Source organism: Macrosteles quadrilineatus, unplaced genomic scaffold, assembly GCF_028750875.1.
Source record: "Macrosteles quadrilineatus isolate MER2022 unplaced genomic scaffold, UCM_ALF_1.0 Scaffold_153__1_contigs__length_253293, whole genome shotgun sequence".
NCBI lineage: Eukaryota > Metazoa > Arthropoda > Insecta > Hemiptera > Cicadellidae > Macrosteles > Macrosteles quadrilineatus.
The window spans coordinates 53,972-79,638 of record NW_026542746.1 but is presented as its reverse complement, the minus strand read 5'-3'; the positions used below and the strand labels follow the sequence as shown (position 1 = coordinate 79,638).

At 35.9% G+C, this 25,667-nt stretch overlaps 1 protein-coding gene across 1 annotated transcript in view; it reads left to right on the top strand.

Annotated features, from left to right (window-relative positions):
• The window catches only part of LOC128982180 (uncharacterized), a 39,879-nt gene extending 14,895 nt beyond the window's left edge, over nt 1–24,984 (top strand). Inside the window, exons 2-13 of the mRNA XM_054401244.1 lie at nt 1,875–2,055; nt 10,347–10,528; nt 11,799–12,002; nt 12,793–12,905; nt 14,540–14,703; nt 15,147–15,299; nt 17,103–17,170; nt 17,432–17,512; nt 18,242–18,403; nt 20,608–20,805; nt 22,343–22,450; nt 24,358–24,984. Coding sequence (XP_054257219.1) covers nt 1,875–2,055; nt 10,347–10,528; nt 11,799–12,002; nt 12,793–12,905; nt 14,540–14,703; nt 15,147–15,299; nt 17,103–17,170; nt 17,432–17,512; nt 18,242–18,403; nt 20,608–20,805; nt 22,343–22,450; nt 24,358–24,446 — 1,703 coding nt within the window. The 3' untranslated portion in view covers nt 24,447–24,984. The remainder of the gene's footprint in view (nt 1–1,874; nt 2,056–10,346; nt 10,529–11,798; nt 12,003–12,792; nt 12,906–14,539; nt 14,704–15,146; nt 15,300–17,102; nt 17,171–17,431; nt 17,513–18,241; nt 18,404–20,607; nt 20,806–22,342; nt 22,451–24,357) is intronic.
• The last annotated feature ends 683 nt before the right edge of the window (nt 24,985–25,667 follow it).

Here is a 25,667-nt window from a genome sequence, read left to right as displayed (position 1 = left end):
CAAACTACGTCTTTTATAAGATAATACAAGTTTAAGAGGGCGCTTAAAACATTCACTCATTATTTACTAAACCATATTTTACAAAATGTATTACATGTTATTTGTATGGATTATGCTATGGTTCGTGGACTGTTTCCCAATATATCTGGAGACTGGAGACTAACGTTCGCATTGCTGAATGCCTTCTTTGATAAATCAACTCGCGCCCTTTGCAATCCTAAACTGGCCTTTTTAGTCTCCGGGACACATAATATCGCAAGTGTTACCAACTTAACAATATCAAACTTGTATCTAGGTACTTTCCATCGAAGACTTTGCAGTTTAAACTTCGACTCCCTGCCACTTAACCTTGTAGGTATTTTAATACCAAACTTGTCTCTCTTTGCAAGTACAGTGACACGTCGATAAAGAAGACCTTCGATAACAAATCCCTTGATAACAAATGTCATTTTCAAATAAACTTTGTTTTATATTACTTATTTTTGCAAACCTCGATAAGGAGTCAACATTTATAACAACCTCGAGTCATATTCGATCAAGGTTCTACTTAGTTCTATGATTGTTTTATCCTAGTCACGTTTCGGGTGATTTAAATCGATGGAATATCTAAAATCTCGATCCATGTATTTCCAGTTTTCGCGTCTAAACGCATTTTTTTATCCACAAATATTTTCACCTTTTACTTCCTCTCTCCATGTTCAGCTACCGACACACACCATGGCCAAGTAGATCACTAGAGTTATGAAACACCAATTACTCTAACGGTTTCCTGTGGGCGGCGTCGTCTTCTGATACTCTTCCGTTCTCATATTTGTTTAACAAACCGGGTTGCAGGCTGGCCTTGTTGCAACATTCCCTGAGAATGAAGAGTCGTCGCCAGCCTCAACCTCCTCTAAGCACGATTCATCATAGACTAGCCTTCTTCACTTGAGACATGTAGGCTACTGTGATTTCACACGTGAGATATAGTCGGTAGCAATTGTTCACTGTTTCGATGTTATTTCCAGGCGGGCATTAATTGTGCCAACTGACCTGAGTCAGGTAGTCGAGTATTCCTGAATTGCGCCAACTACTGGGAGCCACCAGATACGTCCCTTAACTAAGCCAAGTAGCGACCCTCTTTGACTGTATAATTCAGTAGGTTAGGTCAGGATTGGTTAGGTTAGGATGACACGTAAACAAGGACATTCCTTCTGCCGGCAACTTACCCCTACCTGGCTTCTTGGCGCAATTAATGCATGGTAACTAAAAGTCACAATAGAATAACAACCCAGCTACAAAGAAACAAGAATATGTACTCAATTCAACAACCCCGTGGTAAATCCGTGAGATGATCTGTGTCAAATGACAATCTGTCCTATAACATAGGCTATTATGTAGAGTCAGGTGGTTGTCAGACAGCCTTTGATGGTCATCCCAGCAATGTAGTATCCGTCAAGCAGTCGCAACACAATTAGCTTAATTTTTTTTAAACAACTATATTACACATTTATCGCCTTTCTTTTATGTTCCAAAATATACTAAATTCCAGAACAAGTGGTTATTATTGAGATATAAGGGAAAAAATGTCTGGATCTCAGTAGAAGAACATGAATAAGCAATGAATATCATATAAATGTAATGAGGATTTAAAACACGAAGACATTTTACTTCTTTGAAGGTGCTGATTTTAGCTATGTGTCGAGAAACCAAAAAAATGCTATATTTTCTAGTTTACTTAGTTGCGGCATAGATTATGCGGTCGCGTAGTCAACCCTCCTACAGAGCCACTCATATAGGGGGGGGGGGGGCTCACTTACAACAAACAGTTCCAACAATGATCGCTAAACAGACAACATTGATGTACTATTAATGACACTATGCTTTTGTTACAGGTGCAGGATCTTGCTACTTCTCAGCAGAGCTCCAGGGCGAGTACCTGATGCAGACCATCACCATCACCTCCGGGGCGCAGACCCAGATCCAGTACTCCGTAGTCAAGATCACCGCGGAGGCGATCCCTATGTGGGGCCTCTGTCACCAACGCGAGGGCGACAACGTCATCCTCAACGACAGGTAGATTACGTCATCACTCGCTGTCATAGGTTGTCGTAGAAATGGAAAGACTTTTCTTTGAAGAAATTACTTCTATAGTGTGTGTACCGTAGGGTGGCGCACGGACCCACAAGCTACCTGGGTCAGTCCCTCCATAGGCGCTCGCTGCTGTTTCCTTGATGAGTCACCAACTACCAACAGCAGCGAGCGCCGAGGGTAGAAAATTACTGACACAGGTAGCTTGTGGGCTCGTGCGCGTGTGCCACCCCAATACACAAAATTGCACCTTAATGTTTTAGGATAAGGTTGAGACGGAGTGTCGGGATTACAGAGTTCGTTACACATAGTGACTCCTATATTTGTCACCAAATTTGCCAATTACAGTATGATTGGGGAAGACCTAACTCTTCAAAATCTTTGTTTCAGGTTTCATTAGATTTTTAAAATTTCGTCATATTAGTGTTTCGCTGGATTTAAAAGGAGCGCGGTACGTGTACTCGTTTGATCAGTTGACAAAACTAGTACTTTGTAGCATAATGTTCGGCATCACTTCAAAACAAAACAATTAAATTTATGGTAAGCTTAAAGTCGTGAATAAGGTTTTATTGATTCTACGAATCTTAGCAGGGAAGCCAACCAGTGTGACTAAGCAACTATACCAATTTCACTATACAGTACTCTGGTTAATTATTAACGGAACTCGGGGATAGCTAATTACCCATCTTCCACTAATAAATGTAGTTACAGAGCTGAAATGTTTAAGAACATTTGATCGAAGCCTGTTCGAGATGCTTACAATATTGCAATATATGACAAATATAAAACCTCCAGAGAGTGAGACAAACAATACCTTCATAAAAGTTAACCTACGAGATAGAGGACGGTGAGACAATATAATATCGAAAACAGAAGTAGACAGTAGTGTAGGTGTTACGTTACACTATGGTTGGTTTCCATTGATAGGAGTAGAGCCAACATAAATAGGAACATACAGTAGTGTAGGTGTCACACAATGAGCCGGTCACCACCATGTGCCCAGTTGTTCTATGCTATGCGCCGTTTTTTGTCGTGTAACTCGAGACGGTGACTTATGTTTCTAGACCGACGTGCCGCCGCGCCGTGTCGGTTGTCCCATCGTCTTACCACCCCAACAACATCCGTTTAATCATCATCTCAAATAGCTTTTATCTTATCTCAACCTACCAGCCTGGATCCTGTCGCCTACTTTACTCGTAGGACTGCATTGGTCCGTACATATCGTTCTAACGTATTTAATTGATTGATTCATTTTTATCGTTTTTATAAATTTATTAAGTGTATCGCACCATCCACCATACTGTTGCAAAATGAGTCAGTAGATTTGGGCTTCAACTTTCAACTGGCCAAGGCGTAGAATATTTCTTTCTCCCTCGTTATGGTGAAAATCGTCGTTTTTTGCGTTCCCTGATAACAGCCTACAATGCCTCAGCCTGAAGCAACGTGACAACACCAAGTTCAACAATTTCCATTGAATATACGGAATGTATATTCATTACATTATTACTTTTTACATTATACATTTTAGCGAATTTCCCATATAGGGCTATTACCGTAGTACTCATGGTAAGACCTGGACTCGGGACCGATTTTTTTTTTCGTTTTGAGGTCCCTAGAGGCCAAAAACACCATCCGTTCAAATTCATATATATATAGGTACATATATTTATATATATAAGTGTCCGTTAGCCCGATAACTCGAGCATAAATTACTCGATTTTACCCGAAATTTGGTATAAACGTGTAAACCTACATTTATTTGAACGAGTTCGCGAACCAGCATGATCGGACTATGGGAACGGGGGGTTTTAGGGGGGTAAAAATAGGGTTTTCCCATTTTTTACCCAAAAAACATAAAATTTTGCAATTTCTTTCCAAACCATTTTGCAGAGCTTAAAAAACAAATAATTTAGTATATTGAAGCGTTATTATGCGCCTAATGGTTACGGAGAAAATAAAAAAAAATGTAAATTTAAAATTGCCATGTTATTCTTATGGAGAACAAGTAAACTGTTGTAGTTTGCTTGTTTATGAACATATTTTGATCAAATGTGGAAAATGTTTTTATTTGTTACTAACTATTAACATTTTACAAAAAAAAAAAAACAACGAAAACAGTTTTACCCTCCCTGATGCAGCAAACCTAAGTACTTGTTAAACTAATTCTATTTAAATAGGAAATAAATGTTATATTTTTAAGTAGAAATTTTAGTGTAAATCTAATCAGGCAAATGGAAATTCGCTTAGTCTGCAGGTTTGCTGCGGCGGGGGTATTTCGCCAATACTCTTTTCTTTTACTAAGACGATAAATTACCTACGTTGCTGTTAAAACGTTGTTCACAAAATAATTTCCTTGATGGTAAAAGACAGAAAGTGGTAAAGTAGTAGCTGAAAACATTATACTACGGTTAATTAATTTTGAAACAGATTCATCTCCGACAATGGCAACTTAGTTGGACGTCGAACAGCCAGGGGACAGGGGGGGACAGGGGGGACAGGAGCCGCCGGAACCAGGTAATTTGGAGGTGGCGACTTGGTGATTGCCGCATGCCGGAAACTCAAATCGTTGGGATAAAGAATTACGTCGGCTCCACAAAATAATAACACGATTTTCGACCTCCAAGGGAATGTCGTGATTCCGACATCAGCATCAGGAGTCATGATGTCCAGTAGAAAGACGCTGCCTGATCTAATAAGGCTCCCTGGCTCCACGTAAAATGGCTTTTAGACGTTTCAGATCGTAGAATTCTAAGTGACGTCGTATGAAGTGGCTATAATACATCAAGTTTTGAAACATTGAAATTACTACGGTTAATTTAGTTCAATAGTCAAACATTTTATCGTTTCTATTAGTACAAATAAATTCAAATACAATTCTTCGCTCACCATGACCAACATGCATACAAAGTTTCATAAAAATCAGTATGATCAATCCAAAGATCAAAATGTTGATGTGAAAAATGGCGAATATCTGGTTAACGAAATTATTTTGAAAAAAATGTTATCGTTGTTTTTTCTTTGTTTTGACCCATATAACCATTTCTTGGAGTTTGGATGTTTACTTACGGGACATCCTTATAACGTAGTTGTACAGTATTTTCTTGTTAGGTTAGTTTAGAGTAGTATGGCAACACAAATATCGTAAGGCCCTTTGTCACTCTTACAAAATGTGTTTCCCATACTCGTCTGTTATACACCTATTTTCCGGACTAGTAACTTAATACACTATTAATGGGAATGTATGTTCCGCTTGCATTAAGATCAGAACTTAACTGCGCGTTTCGTTTACGGGTATCCACACTTAATGGCTGATGCTGCGGGGGATCCAATGGATTCCGTGTGCAGGGTGCACTGGTAAATTCACCGGGTCTTGGTTCAGCAAGAGGCCCCGTACTTGGTGATAGGAGAGTACTTGGTTTACTATAGAATAAACTTTTACTCTCTATAATCTGTGGTGATAAGGTTTGTGGTTCGTGGGGAGGTAACACGAGACCCGGCACGTCTTGCTCCACTTTCGAAAATTGATTTTCTAACTTTGGTCCCAAAGTTTACGATCTCCCCTTAAACCTAAAACAGTTAAAGGTCCTAGATTTCAAAAGAAACATAGCTAAATTGTAAACTATTGTACATAAAGTTGGTGTTTTATCATATATTATTTGATAATTTACTCTATAAAACAGTTTTTTGTACTGGCTAACAATTCCTTTCGCATATATTTTGGGTTTGACAACAGTTCCACTTAACTGGCCAAGATACGTAGCTATTCGCAATTTCAGTAAACACAACGGTTGAGAAAGGCACAAGCTGACCTACAATATTTCATTGTTATACTGCACAAAGGGCATTGTTTATAATTCCGCCCTCCCCGGTTTCAACGACAAGACAAAGAGGGGGATTCTCGGTAGACCTGAAGGGCATTTAAGTAGACGCCATAACAGAAATCACGAAAACAAAGTTGTACAATTATTGAATCAAATGTTAAAACTCGAAACTCATATGAGTTATAGAAGTATTTTATGCCTTGTGTTTGTCTCTATTTAAGTTCGTAACAAATTAAACAAGATTACAATTCTTGGTGAATAAAAAAAAACAACCCTTTGTAATGCATGGTAAAGTAATTCAACCGATTTTATGAATAAAGCATATTAGTGAATTTCCCATAAGGGGAATAAGCTATAACCGTAGGTCTCGTTCTCGTAGGCCTAAGACCTGGAACCGGGACCGATATGCTTTTTCGTTTTGATGACTCCAGAGGCCAAAAAACCATCAGTTAAAATTCATGTAATCACGAAAAATTGCAATAACATTGAAACGTTATTTTTACAGGATTAGAGGTTGTACATTTTTTTTAATATTCGAAAGTAACATAATTTACTAAATTCTAATACAAATCGTTCCAGCCGTTTTTGTCAAAATCAGTTTTCTCCACTTTATGGGGTTTATGGGAAAATAATCACTAATAAATTAAAAAATGGGAAACCATAGGAAAACCATGGATTGATTAGTGACCACATACCAAATTTAATCAAAATCTGGTCACGTGTGTAGTCTATGTACACATCAACACACAGACATCAAGTCAAAAACCAATTTTTTGGGTTCAGGCGGAGGGCTCAAAGCGATATTCGATATATTCACCCAAAACTCTAAAATCTTTACAAAAAACAATATTTTCTCCAAATACTTGTGTATGGGGGGGGGGGGGAGATAGTAAAATAAACAATTTTATTTTCTTTCTATACTTAGTTGAAGATTATTTGAATATATTAATTTTTGTTTATTTCTAATTAATAGATCTAATTAAATATATGTGCTTGATACAATGGGACAAAATGATTGTGACCAATACAAGATTATTTTGTTGACTACCGAATACATCAACATCATGACTATAGTGTGACAACTGCAGTATAGATTTGCGATGGATACTGTATAGTGACACCTCTCAAAACAAGTGCACGCATATTTATAACATTATCCTCAGGGTCAAATATTTGCACTGGTTCAGCTCAATTTCGGTCCTGGTTTTCAATGTAGTCATTTCATTTATGTCGCCAAGCATTCCCAGGCGAATCTCGCCTCTTCATAAAAACAATGCGGCAAAATGAGCTTATAATGATGTACAGTACACTGGCTTTCAGAGCCAAACCACGTCTCGGATTCATTATTTGCTCATTATTAATCAATCAGTCAGCTGTAGTCAGATCTGGTGGATCCTAAACTACAAATAACTACACCTACCACAATGTGAATTTAACTGTTTCATTCATATGGAGATTGATATAAATTAAATTTTTGGACTAAAAAAAATATAACTTTATTAGATTTGAAGTCTAACCCATTCAAGTATACAGCTCATACTCTGTCCATAACAAAAGCTGCTTTCTAATTTATTCTTATTATTGCTCATATTTATTAAATAATTATGCTATGTTTATAAAGTGATTTAATCCTATTTGATGTATATTCCAATGTAAAAATGGTGTTACCGTTGAGAGAATAAATAAATAAATAAATAAATAAAAGCTACAGTAACATCTACTGTTGCGATGTAAAGTATTTAGGCCTATAAATAAAATAATTACTGTAACATATTGATAAACTGACTACTCTTGTAGTATTCATTAAAATAAATAGCAATAACCGCGACAATTCTGAAAATTTTAAAACAACACTAAGATGTAAATTCTAGTTTTTTCCTGAACTTGCTTTAATCAAACAATACGGTGTAGTTGGAACTTCGTACTCGGCATCAGGTAAAAAACAGTACCTCTAAGGTAAGGGTTATCTCGACACACCTTTCATTCACACAGCGAGTTTTTACTTTCAGGCAAGATATTTTGGGGTGATTGCACAAACCTAAGAAATAACAACTTAGATGAGAATTGTTTTGTTATATCGTATGCAGTTGGTGGGGAGTTAATAGATTTTTTTCTGTAACTAATATTTTAATATCCAATCTTCCCTTAATGAATTCCAAAGGTATGGTATTACATAAGAATAGTGTAAGCCCTCCCATCTTTGGCTTGTTGTGAGTTACTGGTACCTATATTCTGTCAATTCTTCAGCCAAAATTGTTCTCTGAGACCTTGGCCTAATTAGCATATCCTGTGACATCATCCAGTCTGTTGGATCATCTCTTCTCGCCTCCTTTATAGTTCTTCATGAATGTATTGCACTTAAAATATCAGAGCATAGTTAATTTTTTTATTTGATGATACAAGTTTGATTCCTAAACCAATAAATGGACATGATTAGAATAATTAAAAATAGAATCAATAATATGCTACAAAAACCTCTTAAAATTGAAGTTTGGGGAAATTTCAATCTCATAACTAACTGTGAAAGAGTGAAAGAGGAAGGTACGTGTATAATAGAATCATATAATAAAGATAATGAAGTTCAATTGCCTGTTATAGCCTTCACTATTTAACTCATGTTGAGAATAGCCACAGATAAGCCATTTAAACAGAGAACATTTTCTAATAGTTCCCATTTAAATCTAGAACTTACGATTGAAAAATACACTACAATGTTTTAACAAACTTCCCACGCAAGGATTTAGTCCAGAAAACAGCTGTTTGCCGCCAGCTTAATCAAATGGGGTTTCATTACGTACTACTGTACTGTAATGAGTTTTTACCGGACACCAACCAGCTTATATTTGGCAATGAGTGGTAATCAAATTAACATAACCTCTCTTAGAGGTTGGTTATGAGTAGTGATTTTTAGTCCTTTAGTTGGTGGGTATATAAGGATTTTTTATTGTTAAGTTTTCCTAGAGTAGTATTACAGCGTAAAATATTGTACGCCACTCGTCCAAAATGTGTTTACCGTACTCGTATGGTAATCCCACTCTCGACTTTGTCTCACACGGGAACGACTATTTTCAGGACTAGTAATGTAATAACTACTGTAGAAGGGATTCGGTATTTTACTGTGTGATGATAATCATGACAACGGCAGCGACATTGACGATTAATATCCTAGTTCTTTCACTATCATTAATAAGTCCATCCATCGTGGTGCTTTACCAGCTCACCTATAGATTTACATTCTCAATGATAAAATAGTTGAATCAGTCGGATTAACAATTCAGTTTTTGCATTAACCATTCAATTTTAAATCCAACACAGAAAAGAGTACCTGAGCTTTTGAGGGGTTTTCACCCTGTGAAATGTCACAAATTGTGTTACGTCAACCAAACATTGTTAAAGGATATTCTACTCAGTTTAATAAAATTTCCCTTTCTACAATTTAAAAATGTTGCAAATTAAATTGCCATTTAATTTTAGTTCTGAACATTTGGAACACACCTGATGTGCACAGTTTAAATGTGAGCGCATGGACCACAGATTTGAACAAAATTGAAATGTGCATGTACATTTCTACAACGCCATGTGAGGTTTGATCAAAAGACGTCCAATGTCGGCAAGGACCGCACATCTCGTGTCTGTGGTTGGAGCATATGGACACTCTTTCGATATGTGCGCACCTATATGTACACATTTTGGGACATCTTACTCAGCCAGTCTGTAATTTCTTCACTCTTCAGTGTGTGTATCTGCTGTTCAAATAACCGATGTACGACAGAAAGAATTTCTATGAGTAAATTGAACTTCATAAAAGTGTTCTGTGTTGTAGTAAAATCCAAAGAATGCAGTGACCATGATAAAGAATCTTGCTTATGACATGTTACTATATAAATCCAATGATGAGGAAGCTAGAAAAGACAGTTTCAAAAAAATACATTCAATCAGTAGGCCTACTGTTTGTCGGAAAGAACTGTTTAAAGTGAAAACGTCAATGGGTTCAGGTGCCGAAGACAACAATGTTTACAAACCTAACTTTGGGATTTTGATTTGATTCGGATTAAGACAAACTGATAATTTATAGATGTAATTCTCAATATAAAAGGCTAGAACTGAGCATGTGGATGATTTCGGGTTGCACACATCTATTAACACACATCAGGTTTGCGCAAACAAATGAGAGTTTGTTTGTGGACAAGGCTTAAAAGACTCAAGAATGTAATTAGATGGTAAAATCAGAAAGTTTAATGTCCTTTGTTGGATTAATGCTTTTCCGAGGAGGAAACATTTGACATAGCCATTTTTTGGAGATAGAATAACAGTTTTGACTTTGGTTCTCCTCAAACCGTGGCCCACGTCGACTAGCAAACATATCATTATTTTATGCAGCAACTTTTAGAGCAACAATCTAATATAAACCCTCCTGTTTCTATTGTTATTGACTGGAATGTCTGTATGTTGCAGCTTTAATGGAACTGCTTGTATAAGATGTTTTCATCTGAAGCTGCACTCGCCCAATGTGCTGCAAGTTCACACGTGCCCTACATGTCTAGATCAGTGTTATCTGACGGAAGAGGCTGCACGCAACACATGTCCCAAGGGAGATGACTTGGCCAGCGGCAGACACAAGGAGATCAATCTCTTCCGTAAGTCAAACATTAACTGAGGAACAAAAATCATGCTGGTTCTTGTTATTATTACTTGCCATTTTTGGGTTTTTTTAAAATTATAATACGGCAAGTTTCAACTCTTGCAGTCCTATCACACTCTCCCCCCAGCAGGTTTCTTTGTTATATTGAGGACAGAAGACAGGGTAATAGTTTTACAGCACCAGTTTAGTCATAACCAAATCTTTAGTAATTTTAACCATTTTTGCAGCAAAAAAACATAATTTTTTTTTTTTTAAACATTGATAATTTAATTATTTTTTCATTTGTTCTTTTTATTCTGATTACCAGCTATTTTACTAAAAAAAAAAAAAAAAAAAAAAAACTGCTATTTTACTTACAATCAGTTTGAATATACATGTATTAATGAAAATATAACTTTTATAGGCAATTAACTTAGGTCATAAATGCCCATAGTTTAAAGTCAAATAAACCTGATTCTCTATGGGATTCGATATTCGGTCATTTGACCTCAAAATAGTAATCCACTGACTCCTCAAAAGACTAAAGACAATATACATTAGCCTTTTACACATGTAATATAATAGAGTTGGTTTAGAGTTGTTACAAATAAGGTATAGTTTCAAAGTATCCAACTTGTAAACCCTGGGAAATGTTGGAAACCCTATGTTTAACAGTGATTAGAAACTCCTCCCTGGGTAAGCTTACAGCATTCTCTCATAATACAAAAGTGAAGTACTAAAATGAACCCATATTAACCCTAACTGTTCCAGCCATTTTATTGTATTACATTACTGTGTTACAGTAAAGGCGGATTTTCCTAGCTGCCAAAATACAGCTGCTGTGTTTTTTGGCACTGACTCTTTATAAAAGGGTCATGTACAGCTGTTTTCCTAGTTGCGGAATCAGGCAGGAGCTGCACCCTGAAAAACACAGGCTCTAAAAACGTGCATGACATATTCAGAAATTCACAGCTGTATTTGGCAGCCAAATTTGGTACCTTGGAAAACCCGTCTTAATATTGAGCAAACATAAAAATCTTTAGATCATACTACAGTCATATACTGATTGTTTACATCAATGTTCCTATACACAATAAGCTCCAGTGGACCCTCCATCTTCTTTTGGCCAATTGGCTTATATTTAATAATTCAAAATTTTATCTTGGGAAAATATGACACTAATGAAGAACTTTTAAAAAACAAAAATATTTGTTTAATATGTTCTGTTACTTTAATTTATCTAAGAGTTGGTACCTTGAATTTATACCAGGTAAAATTTGTTTCAGGCACAAGAGAGATTGGAGGAGGAAGCATCAGGAAGATGTTTTGTCCGATAGCAGGAAGGTACAAGTTTACATACAATTTGTACAACCAGACAGATAACCGAGTGGAATGTAGTCCTTCTGTGTCTCAGCTGGAAAACTGTCCTGACCGCACTGGAGGACCTGGTTTGGAGGTGCATTTCCAGGGGTGCGCTCATCAGTACAATGGTAGGGGTGAACATCCAAACTGCATTCATATTTTTTGTTGAAAATCTCTTTTAATTGCTGTACATACTGGATATGTTTTTGGTCAGCCACCATCTTATCTAAAAGTTGCTGACTAGATTCCCTAGGCTCTTCATCCAATATTGGAATTCAACCTTCGTCGACCTCTGTATTAATTAAGATAAAAATCGTGTTTGAAATAACAGGACCAATTCAGCCAGAAAAACAATACTATAAATATGAGCAAGATATGTTTTTCATCCCTGATAAAACATACTTGGTGCTAAGCTACTTATGTCTTATTATCTTATATAAACTTAATGGATAACACCTGCATTAAAGGCCACTGAATATTCCATAAGAATATTCCAGCAGTTGTAATGGAAACAGCAGCCAAATGTAGCCCATAAGTTTGTTGACTCTGTTCTGCACCCCCAAATCTATTTCTTGTCAGTCCTTAAATGCATTTTAGTTCTTCAAAATCTGAAAATCCTTTGATTATACACTTATTTCATTATTCAGGTTTTATTTTATTTTTCCTACCTAAGATTATTTCTGCCTAATGTTGTTCAAACAATGACTGGAAACAGCCAAAGGCATCCCTGGTTGGAAGACTAGCTGACAAAAAAGTGGCCTTTAAATTTTAGACAATTATTTACATACAAGTTTTTATAGCTCATCAACATCTGCTGAATGCAGATAGTGAATTTCTTTAAGAAACTTTTACAACTTTGTATGACTTTTATTATAATGTAAGATAATTTATTTAATTCATGAAATTTGTCTGTTACAGAAATGACCTTTGACTGTCTGGGTGATTGGCCGGGACCGAATGGCCAAAGGTTCCTAGCTCTTCAGGAGACTAATGTACCTGCAACTGGCGAGAGGCCTCTGTATAGATGTGCTGTGAGTACTTCCAAATTTGAATAATTGATTTTAATGGTACTAATATTTTTTGTAAGGAGATAGGAATCTTCTTAAGGATTGTGGGACTCACCAAAGCCTTACCCAAAAACCAAACCCTTATCTCCAAGGGAACAGTGCTAGATGGATCTAAAAGCCACTGCAAAGAGTTACTTCTACTGTTGTCCGCTAAGGAGAAGAATATGAGAGCCTTGCTCCATGGCAAATCAAAAATATTGTGTGCTTTCCCACTACTTATTATGTACAGTAGACTCCCTCTTATCCGGACACCTTTTAACCGGACTACACTCGGCGAAAATGACATCTCCTTAACCGGACAACTTTTATCAGCACATCGGTTTAACCGGACTAGATCGGCAGGAAGTGGGCGGTACTGAAACGACTGTTCTTGTGGGAAAGATTTGAAACCAGTGATCACGAGTCTAGATACAATGCTCACCTAAATTTAAGTCAAATACTGTATACAGTATGCATCTAAGCGGTCTGTTTTAACGAGTTTTGGGGGACGTCGTTTAACTGGAAAAACCGTTATCCGGACTGGCCTCGGTCCCGAGGAGTCCGGGTAAGAGGGAGTCTACTGTATGCCCAGTTGAAGAACCCAGACTATTTTTCTTATATGAGCATGTAACTATTGAAGAACTTCTTTGTATGTCCAACCTTTGTTGGACTCAACCCAGCAGAGTGTTATATCTAAATTCAAACCTCTTCTCAAAACGATTCCATTGATACTCAAGGGCGATTCTCAACCTATTTGATATTGTCATGGCTAGGTGTAGGGAGTATCGGCTATTCCTCCATTTCATGGTTGGGGTTTCGGAACCTCAGGTAGGTTTTGGCACCTTTTATTTTTGGGGGTAACACACACACATTCTTAGAAGCCAATAAACACACCACGCAAAGTAAAAAGTTCCAATTTTAGCTTTTTGACTTGTTTGGTGTATGGATTGGCTCCCAAGAATATTTTTGTTTCCCCCAAAAAAACTTCCCAAAGCAAAAGTTAAACAGACCAACTGTCTGTGCTCCCTTGCATCCACAGCATCAATTTTTCACAAGTCATAAATGAAGAGCAATGGCCTCGGAGAGAGTTCTCATGGTCCAATCTAATCTACTACAAATAAGGGGATTTTCACCAGCTAAAAGGGCAGCCAGGTAATTTCTGGCTAAGCTGATTTGAGCTCCTGCACCCTCCGGGAGTTTGGGAGGTGTTGAACCCAATTTTAACCTGTAATCTCTGCTCGTTCAAGACTACCAACTCAGCGAAGTCTATCTGTCAAGTGCACCAGCTTGAAATGGAAAAAAACAGGCTATTACGATGACGTGGAAAATGGGTGTTAGAAGAGGAGACACGAGAAAAACCATATGTACTCTCCCGCCTTTTGAGTCACCTCTCAAGACAAAATAGTAATGCTGCAGTCTCTGTATTTATCAAAAATTGAAATTTGGACTCCTAAATAAGAAGCCCCTTAGTGCTATAGGGATCTTGAAGACTTGGAACAATTCTAAATGAGTTAATCCACATATTTACATCAATATCCCTCACATTTTATAATAATATCTCAGAATATATGCTTGAATATTTACGCTTCTAGATAATTAATTTCTTATGATTTTTTCAGCTCTACAAAGAAGATGAACAAAGAGGGAGTATCATGATGGCTTTTTCCAGTGACTCCACATGTACGTCAGACCTGTACAATGCTAGTTACGGCCACATGACATGGAATTTGACTGCGATCCCTAGCGTACATTGGCCATCAGTTGTCATCAACAGTAAATGCAGGTAACTCTATTCCCGACTTACTTATTAATATTACCATTACTCTTAAAAGATAAGGTATAGTTATAATACCCTCCTGAAAGCTAAAGAAGACTGCAAAAAAATTTATGTGAAAGAGTTTTGTAGGAAAGTAAGAATTTTCCAAAAAGGGTTCAGCCCAGGGCAGTAGGAACATAAAATAAATAAGGAAGAGTTACCAGTCAACCAGGTCATATTTAAAAAATGATAGTGGGATATTTTATGAATTTTTTGAATAGTGAAGATGAGAGCCGAAGAGGAAGAAACAGCTCTTGAAGAAGATCTTTAGTCTTTCATTCTTGTCAGAGCAATGTCACAACCCAGGTGAAAAGCTAATGAAGTAGACATGTGTGTTTCAATGCTTTATATTGTCGTAGTTAAGTAGTTACAGTACTTCATAAGTGTAAAACATGGTAATTAAATTTCAGTTTCCCCTATTGGAGCCAAGGTAAATGGGAGCATCTGAACATAGACTTCAACTCTCTCACGTACAAGGACCATTACAGCTATAACGCCTACACTATGAGATGCGCACAGGCAGTAAATGAAGAACGATTTGTTGTCTTTTCTAAAAATGGCTGGTAAGTTATCATACTCAAGTCTGAATTGATAAATAAACTGTTGTTTATTTAGTCTAAATACTTTTCTGCACATACCTAAAGAGTTTGAATTTTAAGCAGTTGCCAAATTGTTTGTCCTCAAGAGGAACAACTTGTTATTTCAAGAGGAACAATGTTGTGCCTGTAACTATATAATTTAATTAATAACAAAATGTTAACAAATTGAGTATTTTGGCCGCCTAGTTCAGATTGTGAAAGATTTTCAAATAAATTAACTATGTTAGTTAACCAATAAATACATGTTTATTTGTAGGAGGGGCTAAATACATATAGTGTTAACAAAACGGGAGTGCCGATGGAGAGATGTGGGGGTGCGTGCGTTTGAAGGGACTTGACCTGGTCTCCATCGAAACTCCCGTTTTGCTAACACTGTAGGTGTACCTAAAGGCTAGTACTCACTAGGACACCCGGTCGCTTATCAACCGGCGATCTGGTTGACGAGCGACCAAATTGCACAAATATCGCCGTGTGTGTACGTGTCTAACAATTTAGTTGACGAGCGACCAAATTGCACAAATATCGCCGTGTGTGTACGTGTCTGTCAATTTGGTTGACGGCGATTTGTAGGTTGCCAGGCAACTTTTTGGTTTTCGGATATGTATCGAAAACCTGGGGGTTTCCGATCAACCATTTTATCGCCGGGCAATCAGATTTCTCAAAAAACTAGAGTGTGTACGCTTCAGCGACCAAGTTGATCAACTAAAGACGGCTAGCGCATGCGCAGTACACTGTTTGTGTCAACTGTCAAAACTAAACAGTGCTAGTGCTAAACGTGGTCTCTTTCAAGCTAGAGGGGTTTTTCGATTGTTTGAGTCTATTGTAGACTGCTCCAGTCGCTAGATATCGAAGTGTTGCTACGAGTCTTTCTTCGGCGGGAATTGCCTGTCTCAATCGGGCATCCTTTTTTCCAATATGAGGCGTCACCAATTGAAAAATGTGACGGAAATTGTCGTCTGACATCCTCAAATAATTCTTGTAATCCTGAGGATTATCATCTCGCAAAGTTCGTAGAAGTGCCATGTGGCTGTAACTGTGTCTGCGTTGAAACCACCCTTTAGCCCAAAATCTTTTGAACAATTTCTTGCTTCTTCTATGGTTACTGCAATTAATTAGAATTATAACTGCGGCAGCAATCTCTTCTTCGTAGGTGGGCATGTTGTCACAACACTTAGGTCTGGTGCAACTAGAGCTCGAACCAGATTTCAGAACCTAACCCAGTCCATCCCCACCAAATTTTGATTTCCTGCTCGGTTGAAAGTGCTAGGTATCCTAGTGTGTACCCCCCGGCAATAAAACGTTCGATCATCAACTTAGTCGCTCGTCAACCAGGTCGCCGGTTGACAAGCGACCGGGTGTCCTAGTGAGTACTAGCCTTAAAAGTAATCTAGATGAATCAGATGAAAAAATTAAAATTATAATTTATAAGTTTTAGCTATTTATGGCACACATAAGGTAGGTTGAAAACAAATTTTGCTCACTCTAAATTTGTAAAGTAACTCATCAAATGGTTTTATCCTTTACACTGTGTTTAACATATCATTATGTGACAAAATGTAATCAAACCCTTTACAGTGTACTAATCCCTGAATCCAAATTTTACAGTTCTTAAAAATAATTATTGTTATTTATAGGCAGCAGGTTATTTAATTCTACATTACTTGGATGAAACTAACTTCACAATTTGATGCTATGCTTTAATGCTGCTGGAATATGATGATCATATTTATAATATGTATACTGTAAAACAGTTCTGTATCTTTACAGTGGCGAAGAAGTGTACAAATGCATCAAAATGAAACTTAGAAGTGGAAATGTTCTGGAATTCCAACTTGGTAAATATAAAAGTAGTTTACTTTAATAGACATTAACATGAACTAGAGTGTAGGTTTCTTGATTTTTTTAAGAAGGTAACCTTTATAGTAAAAGCAACTCTGTAAATGTAACAATTTATTATATACCAGTATACCATCAAACTATATCCTTGCTTTATTCTTCAACATACTCGTTAGTCACATTTAACCACTTTTTGTGTCTTTTAACTTTTATTGTTAAAATTGCTGTTCTTTTTATTTATTGTAGTAATCTTTTTCCAGGACTTACATCAAGCATATTTTTCAACACATCTCTCTGTAGTGATTCCAACTTTCTAGGAAACATCTGGGTAACACAAGCAAGTGAGTAAATCATGCTATTGATTTGTTATATCAAATATGCTAATAACAGCTTTCCTTTACTAATTGTAACCCATTGTTCTTCTATAGTATGAAAATTTGTATTCAATTAGTCATTTCAAATTTTAATAAGAACATTACATAAAACAGCACAAAGATGTACAAACAAAAGACACAAGAACTAACGATTTCAACAATTCCAGTCCTAATAACATATTCTTACATGGATCTTCATGGGTTCTTACAAATTGTTTTGCATTTTGAGCTCGATGTGCAAATGATGTTAAACCCTCCGAATTTGAAAAAAAATTGTGACTTGCAACAGATATAATATTTTAGTTTTAAAGAAGAATTAACTGTGAAATGTTATATATAATTGTGCATACAACAAAAAAACATAACCATTCAGGTAAAACACAAAGTAGAATGAGTAAAGTTTATTGTTTTTAATTTTATGTTTTCAGTAATTTTTTAAGTCTTATGTTTTTCTAATGCAAGTTCTTTACTCTAAAGTTGATAACGAGTGTCAAAATGTACAAGAGATCGTAGAAGAGTGGAATGATATGATAGGAGGATGAGAAAAACTGTGGAGTCTAAAACACAAGGAAGAGGATATGTTCGTACGGGGCTCTGATATTTTTATGGGCATGAATGTACTGTACATATTACCACCAATTGCCTTTTTGTATTTCTATGCCACAGTTTGTGATTACATGATCTGTTGGATTGCAGGGCTAGAAGGAAGGCAAGTTTCTCCTTGCCCAGTCACTGGTGACTACACAGGTTTTATCACCAATGACAGTGGTTTATGTGCTCGTATGGCGTCTGATCAGTTGCATCCAGAAATTATGTACTTCACTGTGTCCGATTGTGAACAGCAAGAAGTTTATGAAGGTGAGTTTCCACTTCCGTTCTGCTTTCAACCATTCAAAAAGCCAGTTAGCGGCATTCTTTTACTAAAAGGAGAAGCAAATAATTTATTTTAATGGCGTTGTGAGAATCCCTTCTTTGACTTTTAGGTTTATGGTTATTGTAACATTATCTTAAAGTGTAATTAACCATTTGAATGTTTTAAATCATTACCATTGCTAACTATGTAGTAAGCACATAGCTAGCTTATTTTTGTCACAGTTCATGTAAGACCTAAACGTTTGTCAAATAAGGTATCACCTATTAAAAATAAAAATAGATTCTTCTACAACAATATAAAGAATTAGAATATTATCTATTTGACAATCTTTTCTCTATGCTCTGTACAGCACTTTTACGGGTAAGTTGAGATCGCTTCCATAGAAACTACCCTACTTATTTTATTATGCTAAACACATTGTTTCCAGTGTTTAGACTGTACAGACAGCCCAACAATATTTCAAAGCTTATTTTCCTCCTGAAAAAAGTGTCTTTAGTCCTCCTTGCAGAATACTTACTTATTCAGTGATATTAACCATGTAAATTCTAACGCAAAAAGTAATATCTTTGTAATCTACTACTAGTTCTCATTTTGTTTAGCATTAACTTGGTTACACTTGTAGGGAGATACCGTTCTGGTCGACAAAAGAGGGAGAATCAAGACATTCCAGAACCTGTAAATAATCTTACAACTATTGGTGTCACAAACACAACCCCTGTAACTGTAACTGAGGAAATAGTCCATCCTACATCACCTGCCCAGCTTAACCCAGAAGAGGTGAAGGCCCAGCCAACACCAAGTACTGAAGAAAGTACTGAAGTAAGAATAGAAGACTCTGAGCAAATAGAGAGTTCTATGAAAGAGAAAACAGTTGTGCCGGATATCATATCGGTTTTCAGCTCTTCAACAAATGGCCCAGTCAGCACAGGTAGCCCGAGTATTGAATTGTCGAACACTCCTACTTTTCCAACCACTTACAGACCATCTAGATCATTCAATCCACCAAACTCTTGGCCACCCCATCCTTCCCCTTCTTGGCCGGCGCCTAATGTTATCAGAACTACTTTTTCCCCTACCCCTGGCCTTTGGAATTATTCTTCTCAAACAAATGTAAGACCGAGTTATCAGAACCCCAGACCAGTGGACTTCTACCGTACTGTAGGCCCAACGGAATTCCCCTACAGAGGCTATCATAACAACTTCAGAGGCACTGTGGCTACAAGCTATGACCACAGAGAGATGAACAGTTCATTCTATAATGTAAGGAACAACTGGAGTACGATGGTGCCAAGGGACGGATACGTCAGTCGACCTTGGCTCATACCGCAACAATGGCCTGAGCTTCCGCCTCGGAATTACTTCAATACTACCAACAGACCTAATCACTTTGGAGCAAGAGATTACAACTATCAAGATCCAAGGCAGAATTGGAACTGGGAAGGAAGATACAGGACTGTGAATTTTCCATACCGACCTTATCAAAATACCAACCCAAATTACCGACGCCCCATCGCCCTTCCCCCTATCCAGCTTCCCCCTCTGCCCCCGGACATGTCCAGACCAGTGCAGGGAGCTATTACTGTAGGACGACCACGTACAATTAGAGAAGGTACCTCATCTCAATCGCTTTCTCACTCCGCACTGGATTTGTGTGCTGCACAATGTGTACTGAGTACAGGTCTGGGTGCAAATTTACACTGTGTGTCGTTTCCACTTTTTTTACACGCCTGACTTCACATTTAAGTTTTTGTCTTAATTTATCTTTATGTTAAACTTGTAAAATGTTATTGGTAGTTTAGACTTATCAATACTTATGATGTAAAATAATAACTACACACATAATTATTTGAACAAATAGAATAATTTAAACTGTTTGTAATATTTTAATTGAACAATTTTCCTCTACTGCCAATAACAATGCTGCTTTGTTTCTTGAATTTCAGTAAAAATGCCTTATTATTGAAATGTTGAATACCTTCACTTTTCCAACCTACAAATTACTCACATTACAGATTATTGCAAGAACTTTTCTCAAAAAACGTCCATAATAATCTGTAAGACAGTGTAAACTCACCATCACCAAAAAAGAACCTCAAGCGTAGGAGTAAATTGTTGTAAAATGGGAACTAAATATTCAACGTTTAATTTATATTGATATCATAACCAATCTTTGTTTGTGTGTTTGCAGAACGAGAGTATCAGTGTTTGGGCCAATGGGAGGAGGACGGCGTCACCTACACATACACACAAAGGAGAGATTTTGGTTCTTATGAGTGCTTTGTTGGCTCTATCCTATCCAACAATGAAATCTACATCAAAGAAGCTGGAGAGCATTGTGGACGAGGAATAGACCCTTTACGCACCGGCATGAAGCTTCAAGTCCGAGGTATCATATTGCCTTATTTTTTCTTTACTATCTCAAGTTCAAGTTATTTGATGTAATAAGACTTATTTTACGGTAATTTTTTCATGTTGACATTTTCAGTTAAATTATTTAATGACTTTTTGTGATGGATCTATAAGGGGAGAGTTCTCCTCTCTCATAAAACCTTTTTCCCTTGTACCTGTAAGTAAGCTGTAGCTCAAGGGGGGTTCTGAACCACAACGAAATTATCAGCTAAAAACCATTGGCCATTAGTGGAATATGAACCCAGACCCCAGGATAGAGGTCTTGTTCTAGTGGTTGGACCAATATTATGGTAGTCTCTCGGTGTTTAGAAACCTGTTTGAGTCATGAAAAAAGCTATCATGCATCCTTATTTTCTAGACACATCCTCTTCTTGCATCTTGTGGAAATATCTGGTGGATTTTTGAGAAACCCCCCTTTTTGTGAATAAGCAGTATCGGACTGAGGTGGCAGCATATAGAGTGTGTGGAAAGGTTATCTGTAGCCAAGTCATAAGTCTACAAGTCTACAAGACCCTGATGACAGAGCTATACAGGGTGTTCAAAAAAGGTGGGGACATATTTTACCTAGTGATTCCTTGGGCCAAAATAAAGAGAAAATCTAGTATAACAATTTTTCCAAAATCACTTTGTTAACCAGATATCCACCATTTTGTATTCTTTACAAAACGTTTTTATCTTTGGACTTTTTCAACTGATCTTTATTAAACTTGGTATGTATGATAAGGTAGAAGAGACCCATGTTAGAAAAAAAATCATATTGATTCAACTTAAAATTTCAAAATGGCGGCCATTTTAATTTTTTAAACTTAAATTCCTCAAAAACTACTGATTTTATGAAAAAACTTCTAGAACACTTTTATTTAGCATTTTGAATTGCCTATCAAAGGATACCAAGTTCAAAAAGATCGAATAAGAAATAGCTGAAATATTAAGATTTTTAGTTGTAAAATGGGATAGAATAAGGCTGTAAGGGGTGAAGTGGGGTTTTGTAAGGCTAGTCAGGTTTGCCCCATTTTACAACTAAAAATCTTAATATTTCAGCTATTTCTTATTCGATCTTTTTGGACTTGGTATTGTTTGATAGGGAATTAAAAATTCTAATTAAAAGTGCTCTAGACGTTTTTTTTATAAAATCAGCTGTTTGTTTGAGTAATTTAAGTTTAAAAAATTAAAATGGCCGCCATTTTGAAATTTTAAGTTGAATCAAGATGATTTTTTTTCTAACATGGGTCTCTTCTACCTTATCATACATACCAAGTTTTATAAATATTGGTTGAAAAAGTCCAAAGATAAAAATTGTTATGTAAAAAATACAAAATGGCGGATAGTCTGGTTAATGAAGCGATTTTGGAAAAAATGTTATACGTGATTTTCTCTTTATTTTCACCCAAGCACTAGGTGAAATATGTCCCCACCTTTTTTGAACATCCTGTATAATGGCGAGGAAGTGCCACTATTAAGCACTGCAAAAGACGTTTTCTTTTTCCACAGCTTATCCATCCTTATGTTTACAGGTGGTGCCAAACTTGCTGATCCTAACCCTCCCACCACTCCTCCGGCAACTTCGTGGTTTGTGACGAAACGACCATCAATCCCCACCAAGCCTTGGAAGCCCATCACAGGTACAGATCTTATGTGACTCTCATACCTATGTAGATTTGGAATACAAAAAAATTTAGTAAATAAATTAACAAGAACAAACAAATTGGAAAAATAACGTGAAATGAATATGAAAACTTATTTGAAACCACATGTCTTTGTAACAAAAATATAATTTTTCTATGATTCTCCCAGTATGTCCTCGTTTAGTTAACACTCTTTGTTACAAAAGTGTAGCAAAAATCAAAGTGTTAATATACATTGTTTATCTACTGTTATTTATAGTTAATTTGTTTGAATAAAAATTGAATGATTCAACTGGAGATTGACATAGTCTGCAGGTTGGCAGTTGCCATATTTTTAGTGCTGCCATTACATAATTTCATTGGATGGTAAAATTACCTAATTTCAAAAAATATAGGTTAAATTATTAGCAGTTGGTATAAATTTGAACTATTTGTGATTGTCATATTTTTGTGGCCATAACATTAAATTGCCTAACTAAAGTACATTTCAGCAAAAGGGTATTCAAGAAAACATTGTTTTACTTTAGATAACGCTAGTAATTATCTTTTTGTTTACAGATTTACCAAACTAGATAGTCTGTATCAGTAGCGTAGTCAAAACTTATCTCAATTTCTATTATTGAATTTATAATGTAAACATGTTTACCACAGTGATTTTTTTTTCTTTACACATTCTTTTGCAATTTAGATCATGAACCCAAAATAACTTGAACATGCTTACTTCCTTCTTCTATCCAACTATTCAACTGAATCGTATTAACTTATATTTTACACTTACGTTTGATGGTAAATAACCCTGGAAAAAATTAATCTTTTTGGTTGTTTTTGTGGTTCCTTTATTTATTGTGAATGGCGATAATAAGTTATAGAAATTGTAATTCAGTTAAAAAAATAAAAAAAAAATAAAGAGCACATACTGTTTTTAATAGAATTCTTCAATACATTTGCTTGACTACCACTCGTCAAAATTGTCTCCTTGCAATTATTGATAGTCACTGTATCACCTTAAGGGTGTTTGGTCGTAAATTTTCATGTCTGATTTTTTGTTATTGTTCAATTGTTCTAAAAATTAAAGATACAAATTTATAAGAGATTTTTTATATTTTGAATATTAAGCGAGATATGGAGCTTGAAAGTAGTAAATTTTTCATCTTTGGTACCAATTCACAGGGAGAATGGGTAATGCGATTCTCACCAAAATTGGCATTCAGGTGTGAAAAAATAAGATAATAATGACTAGCTGTTTAAAATTATAAATTTTTAAAATTTAGTTGTTCATAAATAAATTTAAATTAAAATTTTTTTATTTAAAAATAGCTGTTTGTATTTGGAAAAAATTTATATGTATGTTGGAATTTAAAAAAAAGTGATATGTTAACTCGTTTGGGCTGTGAATTCGTACCTTTGAAGCTTTGCGCTGTCGGAGCACTACTCGTTGAGAGTGTGTACACTAACACCGGGGCTGTAGAATACTTTAACATCACATAATTATTAACAACTTTTAACATTGAAAGAATACGTTTATGGTTGTATTGGAGCATTGGACCACCAGAACATTATTACATTTACAATTAGACTTCACAAGATGGTGGATTATTGTCTTCTCGTGTAAAGCTCTAGCTCAATGAACTAAAGCTTGCATGATTACATCATGAACTAAAATCACAAAAATACAATTTTCTATACAATTTGACTTAGGTTAAAACCATTTTAATATATTATAGCAGGGTTTCTTATTCTTTTGTTATTGTCATAGAAGTATAAAGTAGAAGTATAAAGTAGAACACTTGGCTACACAACCACCTAGATGAGATGCAAAAAAAGAGTTCACTTCAGTTTTTTGTCTCTGTAAAATTCAAGTTTTCTCAACAAAAAGTTGTATGATAATTTTACTTTTTTTGCAGGAGCCCCTCCAAGACAGAGCGGGGCCACTCGAGCTACTCCGCTGATAGTATGTGTGTTGGTGACAGTCGTAGCTTTAACTCTCACTTAATACTTCCTATTTGCCACAGGTTATTGTGGTTGTGGTATTTAAAAACTAAATGTGATACTTAACAATTCCAAAATCATTTGAAAGATGTAGACTTTTCAGTCGTAGCACCAATATAGTTAAGTTTTGTATTATTAGGACTTTTTGGTTGTCTGTGTCAATATATTTTTTTTGCCAGAGATGACATAAATAAGCAATTTCTTTTTTTCATACGATCACAACATTGAATGTTTTCAAGTAGTTTTATCGACTGAACAAATTTTTATATGTGATAAGAAATATCTATTTCCATTAGTTTAGTATTATACCATTTTGTAAATATGTTTCACCTTTGTTTTTAGAATACTTGTATATGTATGTGTGTATGTTTGTGTGAGTCTGTATGTGTGTGTGTGTTTGTGCGTGTATTTTACCTGTTATAACCTTAGGATAGAATATATTAAGTTTATTTATAAAATAGGGAAAGTTTCTGTATATTGTATCTATGTAAGGTATCTGTGTTATTTTCTACTGCATTTAAAGATCAATAAACTTTTTTATACAAAACAAAATGCTATATAGCTATTGCTCTTACCTCCATCCCTAATTCGCTACCTAACATTATTTTAGTTTTTAAGGGAAATCAATAAAGCTAATACTTGTTGATTTCAGTGAAAAATGTTTGAGCCGAGCCTAGCATAAAAGCTCAAGTCAAACGAGTAATAATACCAAAAGAATACTGAGTCAGAATATCAAGACCTGCCATGTTTTTAATCCCGCATTAAACTCATGATCACAAAGCATCTGCAAAGTTTGCACAATCAAAAGTTCACAATATCATCACAATCACGAGAGTTGATCAAATTGTCGCCAGGATCATTGGTGATGATTACGATAGTACCAAAATCACAGATTATAGCCATGATGATTAAACATATTTACACATTACACCAAATTTATGATTTCCACTATACCACAGTGGACCACAATACGATATCAAATTCAAAAATATCCTAATATTTAAATGGATTTTGAAAAGAAGAGTTGAGTAATAAATAGTTATTTGTGCAACTAGTGAGCAAAGGGAGCAATTGACTCACTCGAGAGAAATACTTACTCACGAGTCGTAGGCGAGTGAGGAATAATTTCTCGAGTGAGGCAATTGCACTTTGCACTCGAGTTGCACATTATATTTTTCCTACAGTTACCATAAAACAAATAAATTGGTAAAGAAACGTGACATAT